The sequence below is a fragment of the Gekko japonicus genome, unplaced genomic scaffold (genome assembly GCF_001447785.1).
Source record: "Gekko japonicus isolate JY-2015 unplaced genomic scaffold, Gekko_japonicus_V1.1 scaffold431, whole genome shotgun sequence".
NCBI lineage: Eukaryota > Metazoa > Chordata > Lepidosauria > Squamata > Gekkonidae > Gekko > Gekko japonicus.
Window position 1 is genome coordinate 379,303 of NW_015162492.1, and position 22,711 is coordinate 402,013.

The 22,711-nt window shown below is 46.8% G+C and overlaps 1 protein-coding gene across 1 annotated transcript in view; it reads right to left on the reverse strand.

The window, feature by feature from the left end:
- EMID1 (EMI domain containing 1) overlaps window positions 1-22,711 on the reverse strand; it is a 105,096-nt gene that overhangs the window by 65,643 nt on the left and 16,742 nt on the right. Inside the window, exons 2-3 of the mRNA XM_015406014.1 lie at window positions 15,162-15,275; window positions 14,248-14,375 (exon numbers count right to left, since the gene is read on the reverse strand). Of these exons, the coding sequence (XP_015261500.1) occupies window positions 14,248-14,375; window positions 15,162-15,275 (242 nt within the window). The remainder of the gene's footprint in view (window positions 1-14,247; window positions 14,376-15,161; window positions 15,276-22,711) is intronic.

Genomic DNA, 22,711 nt, shown 5'->3' on the forward strand with positions numbered 1-22,711 from the left:
TACAGGGTAATCTGGAGTTTGAGCACTTGAATGAGATTTCAAGAGATAGCCATCTTGGTTTTTATGCGAGGAGTATTGAATATATTTTTCTATGATTATAACTGGTTTTAAAAATCTTAATTGTATGCATTGTTTTATGTTATGTTATGACTTGGTAATATGACTTGTAAGCCGCCCTGAGCCTACGGGGAGGGCGGGATAGAAATATAAATAATAAATAAATAAATAATAAATGGTCAAAGCAATGGTATTCCCAGTAGTCATGTATGGCTGCGAGAGTTGGACTATAAGGAAGGCCGAGCGCCGAAGTATAGATTCTTTTGAACTATGGTGCTGGAGAAGAATCTTGAGAGTCCCTTGGACTACAAGAAGATCAAATCAGTCAATCCTAAAAGAAATCAACCCTGACTGTTCCCTGGAAGGCCAGATAATGAAACTGAATCTCAAATACTTTGGCCACCAAATGAGAAGGGAGCACTCACTGGAGAAGACGCTGATGCTGGGAAAGATTGAAGGTCAAAGAAGACGGGGACGGCAAAGGATGAGATGGTTAGACAGTGTCATCGACGCAACGAACATGAAATTGAGCCAACTTCAGAGGACAGTGGAAGACAGGAGGGCCTGGCGGGAGCTGGTCCATGGGGTCGCGAAGAGTCGGACTCGACTGTGCGACTGAACAACAACTTTGTTTAGTGTTGCACTGGGGCAATGAAATCCTATACAGAGTTATTCCAGTCTAAACCCATTGATTTTGATGGGCTTGGATTGGAGTAGCTCTGAATACGATTTCACGGTACATTATTTATGATGGCTTAAAAGAACCTTCCTTCTTCAGAGTCTGCATCCAGCATAGGGGAAAAGATAATGAGGAAGGCCATCACCTTCATGCCCTGCTTGTAAAAGTCACAGGAGGTATTTGTCTACATGGGAGGATTGGCCCTTTAATTTGGAAAATTCCTTGGAGGGCCATTGGAGCAAGGCAAGTAGGTCTGTCAGTGGCTACTAGCCATGGGGACTACAGGGAACTTCCACTTTCAGAGGCAGTAAACCCCTGAATACCAGTGCCAGGAGGCAACATTAGCAGAAAGCCTCAGCCTCTATGCCCTGTTGCTGGACCTCCAGAGGAACTCTTTAGCCGCTATGTGAGACAGGATGCCAGACTAGATGGACCCCTGGTCTGATTCAGCAGAACTCTTCTTATGTTCTTAAACTGACCCAGTGAACGGCCAGTGCAGGAGGAGATGAAGACAAGGTTGATCTAAGATGGAACTATGATTCATTCTATCAGAGCTCTTCTTAATTTCTTAACTTGGGAAATAGCATTTTAAATTCTGGAAATGAGATTATACAATTCAAATGAGCTGATAGATGCCCCTTGTCTGCCCCTGGAAATCAGTGTGGTCTAAACTTCAGCTCAAAGACAAGCATTATGGGCAGTAACCATGCTCACCATGAGCCTGCTGGAATTGTAACCCCAGCATACAAGAAGGAGTAGCTCTGAATACAGATGAGGAGGAGGAGGAGAAGGAGGAGGAGAAGAATTGGATTTATACCCTACCCTTCACTCAGAGTTTCAGAGCAGCTTACAATCTCCTTCCTTTCCTCTCCCCACAACAGACACTCTGTGAGGTAGGTGGGGCTGAGAGAGCTCTGAGAGAACTGCTCTTGAGAGAACAGGTCTGAGAGAACTGTGACTGACCCAAGGTCACCCAGCTGGCTGCATGTGGAGGAGTGGGGAATCAAACCCAGTTCTCCATATTAGAGTCTGCCACTCTTAACCGCTACACCAGACTGGCTCTCCTGTTAAATATGGGAAGCCTCTTGCTTTTCTTGTTTCTGTGCCAACGAAATGTAGCCAAGAACTAAATTGCCCTCTCCATATTGCAAACTAAATTGCCCTCTCCATATTGCATCTGGGGTGGTCAGAGGGCTGTCATCACTCACCCCCCCCCCATTTGCCTCTTTTCTGATTTGAAGTCACGTCAGGGCAGGTCATTAGCCGGGAAAGTCAAGAAGGAATTGCTGATGTCTTCTTGACCACTCACCCTGAGGCCACCCTGAGAACTGCCTCCCCTTTCCCTCAGTTTAAACTGGGATGCATTTGACAAACTCCATGTAAATATTTGCTTCTGACAAGAGGGAAATGGAAGATGGGGAGTGTGTTTATTCAGCTTGCAAACAAGAAGAGATGCAGCTAACTACACAAGGGGCTGTAGATTTGAAAATGTCATGCTTTGTACCCTCAAGCATGCAGAAAGGGGAGAAAAGGCTTGCATGGTGCACAGATAGATATCCAGGGTAAAATTAACAATGGCACATACATGGGCCCTTGCCCAGAAGTCACCTATTCTTAATTCTCTGCCTTAGCTGCTCTTTCAAGTCTGAAGACCCTAGCCCTCATGATGTAAAGAAACCAATGTACGCTGTCATGGCTCAGGTGGGGTGTCACCTGACACTGCCACCACTTTGGTTCCAGGCTCCTCTGAGAAGGCCCAGAGCACCTTCCCAGGCCTTTAGACCTCCCTTTTGGCTGAATAATAGGTGTGAGGACCAGGCAGAGTGAAAAATAAAAATATTTTATTTTATAGGAGGTCAAACAAACAAGGTGCAGAAATATAACAGTAAGTGGGTGAAAAGTAAAGAAATCAAATGCCGTAACGCGTCTAAATATATACTGTCCCTAGCTCACTACTCCAAGTGGCACTAGACTACTTACCCTTCCCTCAGGATGAGGGTCTCTTCCCCACAGCAGCCTCAGTCCATTCTGGCTCTTTCTCCTGGGAAGAAGAACAGCTTTTCCTGCTGCACCAGATCTTTTATTCCAAGCCCTCCTCTTTTCCTATTGGTCAATTTTGGCTCCAAAACCTCTCGGGCTTCTGGGAGTTGTAGGCCCAGCCTCACCTACTGCTTGCCAGGCTCCCTGGGCCTAGTAGGTCTCTGGTGGCACAGGCCAGTTCATGACATATGCAAACACCACCAAGGCACAACTGACTTATGGCAACCCCTGCAAGGGGCTTCCAAGGCAAGTCAGAAGCAGGGGTGGTTTCCCATTGCCTCCCTCCGCAGAGCCTTTCTTCGTGGTCTCCCATCTGACCCTGCTTAGCTTCCAAGATCTGACAAGATCAGCCTACACCTTCCCCCCCTTCTCTCCTGTAAAGAAACCCAAAAGGGTAAACAAGGTCCCTGCCACACGGCAGGAAAAACACCGGACAAAGTGCGGCTTTTAAAAGCCGCACCAAAATAGAGACGCCGTGGCGGGATCCCACTAGGGTTGCCAAGTCGACTCACCCCTCGGAGCGTGGGAGTTGTGCCGGCGTCCGGGAGGTCCAGTGGAGCGCGCGCACACGCGCCGGCAGCACATCACCAGAAGTGACGTGCGACGTTGGGGCGGGGTTCCCCCTGGGGGCTGATTCCACCACAGCAGTAATCGGGCCTCCGAAGCGGGGGATTCCCCGCCCCCCGGCCCCATTTGGCAACCCTAGATCCCATGGATCCCCTGAGCTGCGGCGCCATTGCTCCCCGGCACGATCAGATGCCGGGGAGGAAGAGACGATCGGGAGGGGGAGGCTGCTGAACTGCGCATGTCTGAGCATTTATTTATTTATTTATTTATTTTGGGATTTATATCCCGCCCTACCCATACGGCCCAGGGCGGCAAACAAGCGGCAGCGCCGAGAATAAAACATGCGCAGTTCGGCCAGGGGGTGGGGATGCGCCGGCGGAAGGATGCGCCGGCGATCCCACGGCCGGCCTTGATGCGCCCTGTCCCGACGAACCACCTAGGTACGTGGTTTATTTTATTTTTGATGCGGGGTTTTGGTGGAAGGGCCGGATTGGGAATGGGCGCGCCACGTTTCCCAGATGTTGCTGTGGGATCGTGCCCGTTTGCTGCGCCCCCGATCCGGCCCTCTCCCAGCCCAAAACCGTTCGTGTGACCAGGGCCCAAGTTAGGCAAAAAAACCTATTGGAGCCAGACCAGAGTTGTGTGTTAGAAGTGTTAAAAATGTGAATAGGGAATATCATGATATGTGACCTACTTCTGGAGCAGGGAGTGACAAATTGTAGCAAGGAGGAGAGATGGTTTTAAAATGATTTCTAAAAGCACAACATGTTTTTCATTGGCTGTTTCAAGCTTATTGCAGGAGCCAGAATTAACAGGAGTCATTGTCTCCGCTCTGCCCAGAACGCTTTAGTAATCTGAAGCCAGAATGGGCCAGATGACAGCAACAGGCAGAAAAACAGTGCAGGGTAATGGGGCAGACAGGATCTAGAAGAGGGCAGTGCTGCTGACCTAGCAGGGGAGGCTCTACAAACAGGAAGGATGGATGGCTTCCTCCTGCCGTCACCTTAGTGGGTCACTGTGTGGGGGATGAAAGGATACTGTCATAGAGAGGCAGGCAGCAGGCCTAGAAAAACAGATCCCTGGCCAGGCAGAGAAAACCTGTCAGAAGAGACTGGGGGGGTGACCCCTCCTTTCTAACACTTGGTTCTCTTCTGCTTTCTTTCAGCTTTAAGTATTATTTAGGGCTAACATTGATACAACGGCTGCAGAATAGTCAGAAAAGCTGGATTTGGGCTGCATCCACATGGCAACGGTTCTCCATTTCCCTGTCATCACAGCTTCAAATGCAGAAGCCTTTGTACTGGCAATGTTACGGAGCATCCACATAGGAGTTTTGTGTGTACTTTGCTCTTTCAGCTCCCATTTCTTTCTGCATTCCCCGCTGCACAACCAGATGGTTTATGGGGCCTTAAATAAGTAACTGTTATTTTGGGTTAGGTTATAATGATCTATTGCCATGATCTGTCAGTTCCTAGGATTTCCCAGCTTTCGTTTTTAAAAAATAAGGCTCTAGGGAGTTTTGTTCTGGAGATATAAGAGGGAAAGTGTATCACTGAGCATAATACCATGCAAGATTCCATATGTTCATATCATGAATTAACTGTGTCTCCAGTATCTGTATGTTCCATCAGCAAACCAGGGATTACAGCCTGAAGGTCTATGATTCTGGTGTGATGTCACAGTCTCTGATCACCTGACATGGGGCTCTTTCACACTTTCATTTTAGCCGGTTTTTATCTGTTGCTGTCCCAGTTCTGTATAAGGTGATGCAGAGACAGAAGTTTCAACCAGCATTTACATCCCTTCATGTAAATTTATGTATGTGAAGCACTGTGTCCTTTTCAAACCACGCTAGAATGAAAACACCATGCTTTAAAAAACAAACATGGCTCCACTTTTGTGCCATACCAATATAGCAGTACAGAGCTATACTGAGACTGTATCAGTCTTAATGAATGAGGGAAAACTTAATGGAAATGGGCGGGAAAATAAAAAGGTGGCACTTTCAGAAGCACCACAGACATTTCAAACAGTACTCTGCAGTGATTTTAAAAATGCACAGAACACTTGAATAATGAGAGAAAGGTTTTAAAAAACCAGCTCAGCCCTGCATTGCACACAGGACACAAATGGCTTTATGTGAAAAGGTTTTTAAAAAACTCATTTGCAACTGGCAGCCAAAATGGCTGTGTCTGAAATGGCACCCAAAATCCATTAGCAACCAACAGCCAAAATGGTTACAAAGGCAGTTTGAAAGGACCCATGGATGCAACGCAAAGCACATAGAATCTGACAGAAGTTGCTTTTTTACAACATACATGGTGAAGGATGAGGGAGGACGAGGGTTATAATTCTACTTCCAACAAAGCACAGAGGGTATATAAGTAACAAGCGCCGTGCTCTATTTCTATCCAGTTCAAACTCTTCTGGAGAAGAAAAAGCTTAGTTTGCTTTCTGGCAAGCAGGTACTGTGTACATTCCATGCCGCTAATTCAAAATGTTGTCTAACAACTTGGGGATGTTGGCCAGTTTTCCCAGAACTACCTCATGCAGGAGGAGGGAACTTAAGCTAGTCCCAGTGCACTATTTTCCTCAGAGAAATTGGTTCCATTGATATTCCCACCAACAGGGGAAAACAAATGCCCATATTATACTCCAGGGCTAACTACAGCTTGGGGGTGAATTCAAGAAGGAAAAGCTTGAAACCCTCCCACTGACCTAGGACATTCCTAGAGTTTAGGGGTGGTGCCTGGCCTGGGGAATATGGTTGCCAGTTTTGGGTTGGAAAATACCTGGAGATTTGGGGGGGTGGAGCCTGGGGAAGGAAGGGTTTGGGGAGGGGAGGGACCTCAGCAGGGTATAATGCCACAGAGTCCACCCTCCAAAGCAGCCACTTTCTCCAGGGGAACTGATCTTGGTCACCTGAAGATCAATTGTAATAGTGGGAGATCTTCAGGTGCTACCTGGAGTTTGGCTGCCCTACTGGGGAAGGAGCTGAGTGGGGATACAATACCCGCTTCAGGACTTCCATGTCTCTTAGACCCCATGATATTCCATAGAATCCACTCTCTGAAGCTGCTGTTTCCTCCACAGGAACTGGTCTCTGTAATCTGGAGATCACTTGTAACTTCAAAAGACCCTCGGCCCCACCTGGAGGTTGGTGGTAAGCATCCTTACTCCAATGCAAATCAGCCTCCCAGCTGCTTTTTAATCTTAAAAAAATATGTCAAGAGATCTGATTGCAGAGCTTCCATGTCCCATCCGGTTATGTATCCAAAGTCAGACCCTCTGAAACATACAGCCCAATGCAGTCTACTACTCTGTAAGGACTCCAGTGGAGATTTGAACCTGGGTCCTTTATGGGTTGTATCATGGTTCCTCCCAGGGGTCGTTTCGTAGAAAAAGAGCTAGGGGAACTCATTAGCATAACTTATTAGCATATGCCACACCCCCTGACATCAGGGGCCCGGCGGTGGACCTGCAAGGCCGGCGGGAGTGCGAGGAAGCCCCGCCAAGGCCCTCCCTGGCCCCAGGCAGGCAGGGGTGGGGAGAGGCGGGGAGGAAGCAACTTACCCTCCATCTTCTCCTGCCTCCTCCTGGCTGAATGAGGGCCGGAAGTGGGGCGGCCGGAAGCAGGGGGCGGGGCTTCGTCATGTGCCCCGCCCCCTGCACCTCACCCGGGGGAACTGCGATCCCCCGTGACCCCCCCTCCAAAATGACCTCTGGTTCCTCCCCTCAAAGCTTCCAATATGTAATCCTACAGGAGCATCTTGTAGTATGGCTAGATGATCCCAAGTACATAAATGGACCCTGAAACTCAGATGAGAATATGAACCCACGTTTGGACCCGGCATGGTTTCACTTCCCATGTCTCTATAGCATGTGTAAAACACAAGTACATTTTCTAAAAAATTGCTCTGATCCACTGGCTGCTGACAACATTCATGCACCCACCTAAACAGCATAAAAAGGCTGAAAGATGTTTATAGAATGAAAGTTTGAGTTCAGTGGCACCTTTGAGACCAACATAGTTTTATTCAAGGTATACGCCTTCGTGCTCAAGCATACTTCCTCAGATACAGTGAAACAGAATTTCCGCAATCCCTACATACAGGAAGATTGGGGGGGGGGGGGGGCCAGTGCCAGTCAGAGCTAAGATGAGTAAAGCTGAGACTGTATCAGGTAAAGCTGAGATTGCATCAAGGTAAGATCAAATATGTAGGGCTTGAGGAAATTTTGTTTCACTGAATCTGAGGAAGTGTGCTTGTACACAAAAGCTTATTCCTTGACTAAAACTTTGTTGGTCTTAAAGGTGCCACTGGACTCAAACGTTATTCTGCTGCTTCTGACCAATATGGCTACCCACCTGAATCTACAGAATGAAAATGTTCACCGTCCAACATCAGGCCACACCAATGGCTTTTCATCAGCCTCTTCCTGTTGAATCTCTCTCCTTCCACATTTTTCCTTCCACCCTCCTCCCTGCCCCTTCGCCCTCCCACCCCTTATTCCATAACCCCCCCAATGGCTTCTCATTTCCCACTGAGCTCTGCCAAGTTCAGTGCGGGGAGTCTCTATCTACAGGCTAGGATTTCACAATAATGGGAATTCACACCAGGTGTCCATTCTTTATTATGGAGCCGTCCTCGCTTCTTGGCTGGCTGCCACCTATTATGACTTGTGCCTGCTGCTTGTTGCTCTCTCTTTTCCATGCAGCTATGCACAGCATTTTCCTATGGCGCTTAGTCTCTCACTAAGGCCTGGCTCACACATACCGGAGAATGAAGTGGCAGTCAAGTGAAGGTGAGAATGGATTGTACCACTTCAGAAACCAGGCAGCAGGTTTCTGCTTTAAATGTTCTTTCACATTTAAAAAAAAAAACCAAAACACTCACTGCAAACAGAAAATTAACACAGCAGGGAGAAAGATACTGATACTACTCTTTGCTTGCTGTGCAGGGTTTTCTATTTGCAGGGAGTATTTGTGTTCCAGTGGGCTGCGGTGGCTCAAGTGGTTAAGATGCTGAACTGCAGACTGGAAGGTCAGTAGTTCAGCAATTCGAGACCCGAGTGCTGCGTGACGGAGTGAGCTCTCGTCTCTGACCCCAGCTCCTGCCAACGAACCAAAAAGGGCTAAGCTAAACCATATATATAAAAGTACAAATATTCATTAAAGTGTACACATGTTAAAACTTTCCTGATTAAAAATTACTTTGTCTAAGATCAGACTATAAAAGCTTATCCACTATACATACATATGATGGGTAAATACTTTACAACTGAAGACCAAACGCGTTTCGGCCCCTAAGGGCCTTCCTCAGTGGTCACTATTATCTATATATTCTAGACACACATTTAAAGACCTGTTACAGAGTTTTAGTACACACATATAATTAAACCGGATGTTGTTTCCTGAAATTGTTCAAAGAAAAATAGAGGGGGGAGGGAGAAAGAAAGAAGAAACTTCATTATTGTGTCCAAATGTATAAAAGAAATTATTGTTGAATAAAAAATGATTCTATCAAAGATAAAGTTACCTTATATACTTATAATTGGATTAGTCTGATCTTAGACGAAGTAATTTTTAATCAGGAAAGTTTTAACATGTGTACACCTTAATAAATATTTGTATTTTTATATATATGGTTTAGCTTGGCCCTTTTTGGTTCGTAGTCATATCCTGGGTTAAGTCCCCCCCTTTCCCCCCTTTCCCCCCCAGTTTTCCCAGCTCCTGCCAACCTAGCAGTTCGAAAGCAAGAAATTGCAAGTAGATAAGTAGGTACCATTTCGGTGGGAAGGTAACAGCGTTCCGTGCACCTCGGCGTCTAGTCATGCTGGCCACATGACCATGGAAACCTTTGGACAGCGCTGGCTCTTCGGCTTGGAAACGGAGATGAGCACTGCATCCCTAGAGTCGGATTTGACTGGCTTTTGAGCAAGGGAAACCTTTACCTTTACTATTTGTGTTCCAAATTGTGATCTCCCCCCCCCCCTGCAATCTGAAGTGGTACTGTACATTTGAACACCTGAGGTCTCTTGTCACTTCATTTTCCTGCATGTGTGAACCAAACTTAAGCAGTGGGTATGGCTTAGGAACACCCCACCACCCAGCAGCAGCATGAATCCCTCAGTTCTTCATATAATAACTTTCAGTGGATCATAGTTTCCCCTTCATGCTTTCTTTTTGTCCCAAATCTTTCCCAACGTTTACAAACACAATATTTTACACCCCCATCTCCCCCTCGCCCAACACTACTGCATCTACATACTGCTCAGGACACTTGCTAGCCTGCTCATTCCATTCCGAAATTCTGTGCTAAGCTTACCTAGAATCTGCAACCTGTATTAATGAAGCAAATCCAAACTGTTTGTATGAATTCTCTTACCTTTCCTTTTTAAAAAAATCTCATGTATTCTGCTTCTGTGACTTGCACAGGGAGAAGAATGAAGGAATACAGAATATTGAAGTCCTATTCTCCGAACACTGGGAATCTTACTCAGCAGGTTTTGAGATTTTAGTAGCCATTTCCCACAAGAGGTGGCTCAAAGGTTAACATGCTGAGCTGTAGACTGGATGGCCTGAAGTTCTGTAGTTCGAGACCCTAGTGCCATGTGACAGAGTGAGCTCCCGTCTCTGGCCCCAGCTCCTGCCAACCTAGCAGTTCGAAAGCAAGAAATTGCAAGTAGATAAATTGGTACCGCTTCAGTGGGAAGGTAACAGTGTTCTGTGCACCTCAGCATTTAGTTATGCCAGCCACATGACCAGAGAGAAGATTTCAGACAGCACTGGCTCTTTGGCTTGGAAACGAAGATGAGCACCACCCCCTAAAATCGGATTCGACTGGCTTTCGAGCAAGGGAAACCTTTACTTCAAACATTATCTCCACAACCATAAGAGCTAGCAGTTTGCACAGGAAACTGAATGCAATAGCTAATAGCAAGTCTGCAGCTTTTCTGCACTTCATCGCAATCACAGCATATGGACACAAAAAAGAGTCAGTTCACTCTTACATAGGCCATTGGGTGTGTTTTCGCTGGTAAGTTTTGCATCAAAGAAGTGGATGCTTTTGAGCCTGTGCAAAATGCTTTTTCTCTCACTTGCCAAAGAACCACAAAAAACACACATGGATATCTAGGCATGGGAGTTAGTACTTCTTCGCTATGCCTGGCACTTTCTGATTTTACAAAACATGACACTGCAACTGCGCCCCGCTTTCCTTTCAAACTGTCCTAGCTCTTTCCTGTAGTCTCTTCTACTCCTCCTTCCACAGTAGTCAGGAGACCTGGCACACTCAAAGTCTATCTGGCCTTGCTGTCCTCTCACCTGGGACTCCTGGGTCCATTTTGGTTGACTTCCTGGCTTAAGAGAAGGGAAAGGGATGGGCTGCACTCTTCCAGATCATCCTGAGTCACTGCTTCCTTCACCTCAGACAGAACGGACACTGAGCTTCCCTTGCCATGGAAAATGTCACTGTTTGAAACCTGGGGCCTACACACAGCTGGACATGTGCCTTTTGTTAAGAACAACCTCCTCCAGCCTCTCCTCATTCAACCCCAGCACGCTCCAACCACGTCCAGTGAATGGAGGACCATCTACAGCTCCCTGCCCTCCTCTAAATGACAGCCTTTCAAATACTTCGAGGAGGGACATGATTGCTCTCTTGAAGTATTTGAAAGGCTGTCACTTAGAGGAGGGCTGGGAGCTGTTGCTGTTGGCAGCAGAGAACAGGACTCATAATAATGGGTTTAAATTACAGGCGGAAAGGCACCGGCTGGATATCAGGGGATTTTTATTTTTTTACAGTAAGAGTAGTTCAGCAGTGGAATTGGCTACCTAGGGAGGTGGTGAGCTCCCCCTCACTAGTGGCCGGACAAACACTTGTCAGGGATGCTTTAGGCTGATCCTGCATTGAGTAGGGGGTTGAACTAGATGACATGTATGGCCCCTTCAAACTCTATGGACTATTAAGCATGGGTGTTTTCCCTCACTTTCACTGTGCATGTCTGTCGGGTTTTCTTTGTTATCCTGCATTGATTTTCCTCCTTTCAGCACTCAGTTCACTTTCTGGTCGCTGTTTTCCCAGATTTTCTGAAAATGCTTTTCTGCTGATTTTCCCCTTGTTTTGCTTCCAAGCCGAAGGTAATTCAAAAGCATACAGATTCCCTTGGATTTCCCCCACCCTCTTGCTACCCCTCAAAGGTCACTCCCCGCCCACATCAAGGTCATTCCGCCCACTCTGCACCTCCTGTCGTCCTCCCCCTTTCATCGGTGTACAAGCTCAATTTCCCCCTCATTTTATTTTTTTTGTTTTGCTTTGACAAGTGGCATGAGTCTTACAATATGAGACTATTGCTAGTCTTGGATCACTGAATTTAAAAAAAATTAAAATTACACTGGAAAGTTTAAAAGGAGCTGTGAAAGGTTTAGTTCCCTGCTGGTATTGACTTAAAAGGGGGATTGGAGAGGAGGCAAATGGTAGCATACCCAGTGCAGAAAGAAGAAAAAAAGGATTTAAGTGCTGCATGCAAACAAATAAAGGGGGGATTGTCAGCACAGAATGAAATTGACATGAGATGTAAAGAGAGAGAGGAGCTGGGATGGGAAGCCAAAAGCTTTGAAAACATTCTTCCCTTTCATGATTTACTGAACAAAGTGGGGGGGGGCATTTTGACAGTGTCTGGAAGACTAACATTAAAATGGCAGCTGAGCCACATGGACCTTCTGCGAACTGCCAAACTTAAGAATCGCTTGGGATTGATCCATTTGGAGGAGGCTTTTAAAAACTGCCAAGATCACAACCAGTGTGCAGGATCAAAGTAGAGAATGACAAAGAGAAAACCACACAAATTTGCAAGGAAGGGTGGGAAATTAGCATTACTATGCAGCCGCACTAGGGCATCTGCGAAAATACCTCCCTTTCTTTTTCCAATTTAGTGGCACAAGACTAAAAGAGCTCTCCAGAGCTTCTGCCAGAGGACTCCTCCCCCATACAAATTGCAGCCCTGTGCAAAGCCTGGTGGAGTTGCAGCTGAATTTGCACAGGTGCACACGCAGACACACATACACTCAATGTTGCCAACGATCACAGCTTGCAGTGCCAGTGTCAGTGGGTTTTACTGTGCATTCTGTACACTCAACATGTTTCCCCCATATTATTAGATCATGTGACTCCTTCCCATTTTTCACAGTGGCTGATAACACAGCAGAGAATCCCCTAGTGCGCTGCAATATGGAAAACGGAGCTTCACAGCTGCTTGTCAGTTTCAAAACAGTCTTGTCAATTTCAACATTCCCCCCCACACACACCTTAGCCTGCTTCCTTTCTGTCCCCTTTCATTCAATGAACTAATGCTAAAAGGCATGAACAGAACCTGAACCACAGGGTTTTAAATGGAAGGCACTTTCTGGATGCTACTGTGCAGCTGTGATAGGGCAATTGCGTAATTTAAAAAAAAAAACTTTGGACCCCCCCCCCCCCACGTGTCTCAAGTGATGTTCCACCACGATTTAGAAAAGTGCATTTTTAAAATTGTACCTGCAGAATAAATACACCACAGGAAAAAGAATGGTGCATAAGGTGGGCACAGAATCCGAGGTCAAGACGAAAGGCTTACTGCTCTGAAAATCTGCAGAAAGATGTGCGAACATAATGGGCCTATGATTCTATCTTGAGAGCTTGCTGGAATTGAATCAGAAGGTTCTTTTTCCCCATACACAAAGCAAAGATAGTAATACTGGCCTGCTTTGCAAGGTGATTGTAAGGATTACTGAGATAATGTTTGTGAAGGCACTACGCCTGGTTAACCTACTTTATGAACCAGCACAAACTTGCTCTTTGAATTCCTGCAGAAGTGAGGAAGAGCACAGAGAAACATGAATTATTTTCCACAGTCATGAGGACTAGAAGTTTGTTGGTTTTTCAACCTAGTTTTCTACCTATACAGAATTCAATGCCAGATAGAAGAGTCTGTGCTTTAGAATAAACGCAGTCCTGGGTATTAAACAAATTCTACTGGATTACAATATTTGGCATTTTAGAAGATGATGGGGGAAAGAAGAGTTCTGCAAGTTTTAGCAGATAATAGCTCTGCATGGCAAGGACTGGCTAGTGCCTTCCTCCTCATCAAAAAACCTCCTCCCCAAATCCCCCATGGAAGTTTGCACATCTAAGGTTTCTTTTTAAAAATGAATACAGCAGCAAATGAACAGACAAATGCATGGATGGCAATTTTTAAAATAAAAGTGCTCATGCAGCATATTTAAAAATAAAAAGCACATCTGAAGCATAGGGAGAAGGGAAAGGCTGTCATTTCATTTGCAAACTGAGATGAAGCAGACTGCAGGTGAGGGATGCACCGTGGGTTCTCTTGTGATATAATGACTGTCTGCTTCCTTAAATGCCAAGCCATTTTTGGATCTCAAAAAGACAGTATCACACACATTCTGCAGACCTACAGAATATAAATTGACAAACTAATCCCAAACTCCATAAATCCTGCCTCTAGAAGCCCCTCTGCCACCAGCAAAGCACACTTCCCCTAGTTTTCCCTGCCTCAAATACTCCCAGTAGCTCTCTAAGCAGCTGCCCCGGCCTTCCATTTTTGCATAGACCTGAAGAACGTCTGGAAGAAACTGCTCTCAAAAGATGGTGGTGGAAGGTACCATCAAGTCTCAGCCTAGCAACCCTGCAGGGCTTTCATGCAAGAGACAAACACAGCTGGTTTGCCATTGCCAGCCTATGCATAGCAACCCTGGACTTCCTTGGTGGTCTGCCTGCTTAGCTTCTGAGAGAGAGCTAGCTTGTACCATCCAGATTGGGGTCAAAAGATGGCATTGTGCCTTTAAACCAAAGCTTAGAATCAGGAAGGATTGGAAACATAATCTCCTTGAAGCAGAGACGCACCTGTCTTGATCTGCTGTCCCACACCTGCCTCACAGTTTGCCCCCATGTGTCCCGGGCAGCATTTCCACTCCAGAGCTGTAACCGTCTTGTATGCCTGCTTGTACGTTGGTCTGACAATGGTTCTATAGCTGGTGGGAGAAAGAAAACAGAAATAGCTAGTTCGGGAGATGAGAGCAGCAGAGGCACCTAACGTGGTGTGTTACTGGACAGCACAGCAGAAAAGAAGGGTGGAAATGTGGAGGGGGGAAACAGGGGATGTGAACACTGGTGAGTAGAGGGAACACACCTGGAAAGGAGCATGTGATGAGAATGGGTCAATCTTATTGCATCAGTACTAGTATCCTGAACAGAGCCAACAATAGGACTTGTGAAATCCCCAGCAACCCAGATTCAAGAAGCAGGGCCTGGTGGTGCCACAGTGAATAGCAGTACTGGTAGTTCTTTCACACCCCATTAAGGACTGCATTACATGGTCTCTGTGAATCTGTGTAGTCACAATCATGTAGCTTTGAAGAGGTGGACTATTCCCCACCCCACACTCACAGAGCCCACGGAAAATGAACTCTGCACTAAACGTAACTTGTGGCTGAGTAGCTTGTGCCAATTATTGTCTCACATCTCCAATTTGTGTGTTTAATCATTAACATGAGCAGGTCTGAAACTGAAGCCTTCAAAGAAGGCCTGACGTGTGTGAGCTAGCCGATAGCCCTGAGAATGAACCTCAAAATGTGAGCCAGAGACCTGGCAACTCTTGTTGTGAAGGGAGGCAAGGGAAATTCAGGCCGCACTGGGTACTGTCTCCTCAGTTGGGTTCCCAAGGCACCATAGGCCGCAGCCTTGTCTGGTGGTACTCAGAGGGGAGAGGGAATGGTGGATGTGAGGTGTGTGTGTAATGTACAAATTTGTTTCCTCACCTGCCTCCAGTGCAACCCATAGGCCACCGGCAGCTCTGAAAGACTCTCTGGAGGTAGGTGCCATTTTGGACATGGCAGGAAACCGTCCTGGTGACAGTGTACGAACACCAGTTCCTGAAAGAGACCAACACACACAGGATAGGACATCCAGTTATTAAGCAGAAGCTTCACCACCGACAGCCATTTTATCTGGCTGCATCCAAGGGGGAGGCGAGATTTTTTTTTATTAGTTGACTGACTGGTTTAGATATTTATATCCCGCCTTTCTCCCTACTGAAGTCACAAAGTGGCTTCTAACACCATTTTCCCATCCCCTATTTTATTAGCACAACAACAGCCCTGTGAGATAGGCTGTTAGACTGAGAGAGAATTACCAACTTAAGGTCACCCAGAAAGTTTCCATGGCAGACTAGGGATCCAGACTTGGGTCTCCCAAATTCTAGCCTGACCCCCTAACTCAGTAATCGCCCATGGATGCCATGGCACCTGAAAAACCTCCCAGAATTTTGTCATTGGCCCCCAGAACCCCATGGCCATCACAATTTGATTGCCCCCATGGCAACCATGTGGTTGTGCCCATTTCCTGATGCTTTTTTCACACTTTTTGCCTTTACCCAGTTCCTAGTGATTTCACAAAGTCCACCTTTAACCCACCTTTTCTGCACCCAGAAGCTTCCCTTCCACATTATTTTTCTCTCCCCCCCCCCAGCTCCTATGAAAAGAATTGCCAACATCACCCCAACTCATGCTCAGCTTTGGATCAGTGCACATCCCCTGGGTTCCAGATCACATGCCGGCACACAGTCCTCCTGCTCTCTGTCTTCCTTTTTGTATCTCCCACTTGGATTATTGCCTGAACTTCTGCGCAAATCCTTCTTGGCTCCCCCAAGCTTCTCCTTCTAGAACAGCAACCCCTCTTGGTTTGTGTAAGACTTCACCATGCAGAATAGATAAGTAACACAACCCACCATTCTCCTAGCTGCTTTTTCTGTGTCTCATCAACTGTCTGTGCCTTGAGTTATATGTTACCCAAGTGTGTGTGAGCAGAAATATTTTGCATTGACTGTGGGGGCATTTTGATACTTTGTGGTACATGTACACTCAAGATCATTGGGACTACATTTGTTTGTTTTATGTCTCACTCAATCTATCCTACTATAGTTCAATATTACTTATATTTCAATCGACATTTTAATTCTAAGCCCGACATGCAGTGACGTCCTGTTGTTTAAAAGACCTGCCTCTCATTAGAACTGCCTCTCATTTTCTCTCTCCTTATGCTGCTAATTGTTAATGGTCTGTTTCTTAATGCTATTTCTAACAGTTTATTTTTCATGTCTCTATGTTGTTTTATGATATCCTGTTCTACTGTGCAAGCTGCCTCAAACAGCAGAACTATAACAGCAATTAGAACCTCAGGAATAGCAATCACATATTTCTCCAAAGGCCCCCCAGAATAAAGACCGGGTTATACTAGAGGTCTCCAATGAGGGTGCAAGTCCTTCCTCCTGGGGCTAGGGCTGCCAGCTCTGGGCTGAAAATTTCCTGGAGATTTGGGGTTGGCGCCTGGAGAGGGTGGGGTTTGGGGAGGAAAGAGACCTGAGCAGTATGTAATGCCATAGAGCCCACTTTCTAAAGTAGCCATTTTCTGCACGGGGACTGATCTCTGTAGTCTGGAGATAACTTGCAATTTTGAAAGCTCTCCAGGCCCCACCTGGAGGTTGGCAATCCTACCTGGGGCAGCAGCAACAGCATGGGTTACTGTAGAAAGCCCCCCCCAAAAAAAATTCAGATAATCCCAGGTAGGTTCATATGCAAGGAGGCGGGTACTCAAGCTCTAAAGGTCAAAAACAGCATTTTCAATTGAGCCTAGAGGCAGACAATAAGCCCATGCTTATAAGAACAGCCTTGCTGGATCAGACTAGTGGTCCACCTAGTCCACCAGCACCCCCTGTCTTACACAGTGGCCAACCAATTTTTCTGAAGGGCCAACAGTAGGGCATAGAGACTAAGGCCTGTTAGTACTGAGTATCAGTTTACTTCTTTTGATTGCAAAGGTTATCTTTAATCACCATGGCTATGAGCCGCTGATGAACCTATCCTCCATAAATTTATCTAGTCCCCTTTTAAAGCCATCTATGCCTGTGGATATTACTACTTCCTCTGGCAGTGAATTAGACATTTGAATCACGGGTTGAGTAAGGAAACACTTCCTTTTGTTCATCCTGAATCTACTGCACATCTGCTTCATCGAATGCCCTCTGTTTCTAGTATTTGGGGAAAGGGGGGAAAAAAGTTCTCTTTATCCACCCTCTCTGCCCCACGGAGAATTTTATAAACCTTTGTTCAGTCCCCCCAGTCATCTTTTTTCTAAACTGAGAAGTCCCAGCCTCATAGGAAGCACTCTCCAACCCCTTAATCATCTTGGGTTGTATCCACACATGGTTGGATACTGCACAATGGTTGCGTGATGGTAATAATTTGCTACTGGACTGTTTTAGTGCAATATCCAACCTGCATGTAGTCGTGGTTTCTCTCTTCTGTACCTTTCCCCAGCTCTGTTGAGGGTTGGGTTTTTTTGCTGTCAAGTCACAGCTGACTAATGGCGACCCCATGGGGTTTTCAAGGCAAGAGACATTCAGAGGTGGCTTGCCATTGCCTGCCTCTCCATAGCAATCCTGGTATTCCTTGGTGGTCTCCCATCCAATTACTAACCAGGCTGACCCTGCTTAGCTTCCAAGCTGGAAAGATAAGGCTAGCCAAGTCAGGGCTGAATCTCTTTGAGATACAGCAACTAAAGCTGCACACAGTATTCCAACTGAAGCTGCATCAGAGATCTGTCCTCAGCATGTATCTGAGGAAGTGTGCGTGCACCCGAAAGCTCATACCCTGAATAAACCTTTGTCGGTCTTAAAGGTGCTCCTGAAAATTTGTTCTACCACGTCAGACCAACACGACTGCCCACCTGGATCTGTCCTCGGGCAGTCGGCACGATACTGGTTGTACGTGCTTATTGCTGCAAGAACCCTGTTATCACTCTGGTCTCCACATTTCGTATCAGTTGAAGTTGGCAGACAGTCTTCAAAAGCAGCCCCACAGAGAGCATGTTACAGTAGTCTGGTCCAATTGTTAGCAAGGAATGTATGACAGCAGCCGGACCAGGAAGAGCAGCAGCTGGCAAATCAGCCTGAACTGGTGACCTGGCCACCTAGATTATCCAGACAAAGTGAGGAGCCCTTTAAATGCTGGTGACCGGCCATACTTTTTTCATTGATCTAGAGACGTAATCAGTCACATGCTGTCTGACTGTGAGCTTCCCAGCCCCAGTGTGATCCCCTGTTTTCACAAGTGACACCTCGCCCAGGCTAAAAAAGCAAGTTATCAAACATATACCCCACTTGGCATTAAACCATATATCCGCTCCATATTCTTTGCAGACAACCGTGTGTGTGTGTGTGTGTGTGTGTGTGAGAGAGAGAGAGAGAGAGAGAGAGAGAGAGAGAGAGAGAGAGAGAGAGAGAGCACGTGAGTGCGTAATATGGAGGAGGGGGAAATAAAACTTGAAAAGGCTGGAAAAGGGCCCTGGAGAGGTGATTAAGGATTCTGGCGAGCTAACAGGAAGGGAAATTCCCTCCAGCCCCGGGAACTCAGTGCCAAGTCTTGATCTTGAGAAGTCTGTAATTTTCCATGCCAGAGTTATAAATCTCTGAATGGCAGGTCGCTCTCTAACCCTGCAGGGGGTTCACATGACCTAGCAGTGCTACCCTGCCTGTCCATCTGGCACAATATTTTATATATGTTTACCTACATTGGTCCTTTCAGACAGGATTGCAGGATGAGACTTCAGGCTTCTCCATTGCAGCCTGTGAACAATTAAATCAGGTAATGTGAGCCTCTGATGTTGCCAAAGGACATGCAACTTAAGGATCTGGTTCCAACTAAATGGAGCCCTTTTGGTCGAGCCAGGAGTTCCCTCAGCAGGCTCAATGTAGCCAGGGCCAGATGCAATTAGGCGTGCATTCCAGTGGCCTCTGTATATCAGAGGTAGTCACAGTTTTCTGATATATACCCTGGTAGATTCTTGTCACTGTTCCGCCTGTTAAAACATTTCACTAGGATCAGTTTGCCAGAGTTGGTATTCTGCAGGTTTCTGTTTTTACTGAGTTATCTGGGTTTTTACTGGGTTATCTCTGACAGGGTGCAGGGCAGATGCATGTTGCCTCTAGCATGTGAGCACGAACACTAAAAGCCAATCAAGGTGGGCGGCCGTGTTGGTCTGAAGTCAGACGAAGTGTTCTTTGCACACGAAAGCTCCCACCTTGAATAAAACTTTGTTGGTCTTAAAGGTGCCACTGGACTCTAACTTTGTACTAAAAGCCAATGTTGCTGCAGTCAGTGCATGTAAATTCTTACAGTGCATGTAGAGCCCAGTACACTGTAGCGACAATGGGGTTTCCACATGGCAGGTTTTGCCACAGTTTCCCTATCCTAGTCTCCCAGTAGAGCAGCAACCACTATAAGAACATAAGAGAAGCCAATGCTGGATCAGGCCAGTGGCCCATCCAGTCCAACACTCTGTCACACAGTGGCCAAAAATACCACGTGCCATCGGGAAGTCCACCAGTGGGGCCAGGACACTAGAAGCCCTCCCACTGCTGCCCCCGCCCCAAGCACCAAGAATACAGTGCATCACTTGCCCTAGACCAAGAGTTCCTATCTATACCTTGTGGCTAACAGCCACTGATGGACCCCTGCTCCGTATGTTTATCCAATTCCCTCTTGAAGCTGTCCATGCTTGTAGCCGCCACCACCTCCTGTGGCAGTGAATTCCATGTGTTAGTCACTCTATGTGTTAATCATTCCTCTCCCTTGCCCCTGCTAGGGATTTTTCAGTATTTGTTTTTTAAAAATCAGCAATTCAATTTTATTATAATAATCTGTGTATCAGGTTGTCGGCTTTCATTAAAAAAAAGTCTCTAGGCCCTTTTATTACAGGTACAGCTTTCTCCTCATAGCCACTGCAGAGATAGGAGCAAAGAAATGGCCTTTGAGGTCCTGGGGAGGGGGCTGCAGCAGGGGGGTGGCTCCTGGGAGACCTCATGCCGTAGTAGGAGATTTGGCACCCCCAGCGCCATAGAATAAAATGGACTTACTTCTGAGGAAGCTTGTTTCGGATTACTCTCTTAAGTTTATAAAATCAAAAGAGGCAGAAATATGATTCCCCCCCCCCCAATTAGTAATGACAGTACTAGACGTTTAAGAGGGATTCCCCCGTGAGATTATCAAACAAATTTCAGATAAGAGAAAGGACTGCTGTGGTTAGGGATGCCAGCCTCCAGGTGGGGCCTTGGGATCTCCTGGGATTTTTACTCATGCCATCCTGAGGCCAGGCTCTTTTCCTGCAATTCAGCATAAGGCCATTTATGTCCCCCATACTTTACACAACCCCAAGGGCCCCCAAGCCCACATCTCAATGGGGACTAATTGCAGAGTAGAGCCAACAGCGGAGAAAGATCAAAGGCATCATCATCGAGGCAAATGCTAACCGAGGGAAAGGCCCCAGAGCTGAGTTTTTTTTAAAAAGCCACACAAACACACCCAGCAGCACCCCACATCATCCAACCAAATGGCACGCAAGGCAAAGCCCAAGACACCCGGCAGCTTTCCCTAGCCAACAGTTATGCTCAGCCAGATCAGACCACCTCCGAACAGGGCTTCATTCATTCCTAAAATGAAAAGAACCAGATTTAGGGCCAAACCAGGAGAAGGGACATTTGGGTGGGGACTCTGCACCTGGTCGTCTCTTCTTCCTTCAGACCACCCCCACATCACCAAACACTGCTGTCAAGGAACAAACATGAATAGAGGAGAACAAGAGTTTGACTGAAGGTCTTCCAAACAGCCCCTGCGGGCCAGGATACCACTGGCTCACGTTATCTCTGTCAAGGGTGACCTTAGTGATCCTTTGGCCCAGGGCAAAAGTCCAGGACAAGGCACAAGAATCACTGCCACCCCAGCACCATCCCCCCTGCCAGGGCCAAGCAAAGGATGGGCCTCCACCCATGTAGGGTGGGCAGGAGTTACAGTCACCACTGCAGTCCCGAGCCTCAGATGGGGGTGGGCATGAGTGGCAGCAGAAGCCTTCTCTTCTTCTTTTCTCCCCTCCTTTAGGTTGGTGACGCTGTGGGTGGTCAGGGCCCCTGGCCGCATGGAGCCACTGCCCCTGTTGCCCACTGGCTAAGACCATCCCCAGTCTCAGTACTCTCGGCACTTTGTTGGGCCTATTGCTCCAAACACTCCCACCGACACTGAATGTCTTGCCATTCTTCCAAGGAGCGCAGAGCTCAGTCTTAGCCTAACAGCGATGCTGTAAGGTATACTACAGCATCACTGTTAGGTATACTACAGGAGCTGCGGTGGCTCCAGTGGTTAAGACGCTGAACTGCAGGCTGTGGAAGGTCGGTAGTTCAGCAGTTCAAGAACCGAGTGTGCCGCATGACGGAGTGAGCTCCCATCTCTAGTTCCAGCTCCTGCCAACCTAGCAGTTTGAAAGCAAGAAATAGCAAGTAGATAAACAGGTACCACTTCGGTGGGAAGGTAACAGCGTTCCGTGCGCCTTGGTGTTTAGTCATGCTGGCCACATGACCACGGAAACGTCTTCGGACAGCGCTGGCTCTACGGCTTGGAAACGAAGATGAGCACCGCAACCCTAGAGTCGCACTCGACTGGCTTTCGAGCAAGAGAACCTTTACCTTTTTAAAGGTATACTACAGTGGTATGTTTGGGAGAAGGGTTGCCCAAAATACCAGAGCACCGTCGTGCAGCATCGCCAACATTTTTTTTTTAGTGTTTATTAAGGTCAAGTATAACTTATAACATGTACAATAACTGCAAAACAGTATACAAAAGTCCTGAGAGTCCAAAATTACAAACCAGCCAGTTAATCACCCCCAAAGTTTTCAAGATACATCAACAGTTATAACATATTAACATAACAATTTAATATCAGATCCGTTCCCATATATAAAAATGACTTTTGAACTATAAATCACTTCCATGTAAAGTCATTAGGTTGCATTTGGGCGCAGGATCCCCTCCCCCACTGGCCAGCTGATCTAGAGAAAATGGCTGCTTTTGAGGATACACTCTATGGCAGTATACCTTGCTGAGGTCCCTCCCTTCCCCAAACCCTGCCTTCCCTGGCTCCACCCCCTAAATCTCCAGGTATTTTCCAAACTGGAGCTGGCAACCCTAATTTTCTGCCTTAGGCTGGCCGTCTTCATTATTAAGCACACTTCCTGGCCACTCCAACAGCCTGTTCACAATACTGGTGGTGGAAAGTGCCGTCAAGTTGCAGCTTACTTATGGCGACCCTATAGGGTTTTCAAGGCAAGAGACGTTCAGAGGCGGTTTGCCATTGCCTGCCTCCATGTCAAGACCTTGGTGTTTCTTGGGGATCTCCCCATCCAGGGGTCATTTCCTGCAGGAGCGCACAGGAACAGAGCTCCGGCAGTGAAGAGCCCAGGGGGCGGGCACATGCAACAAGCCCC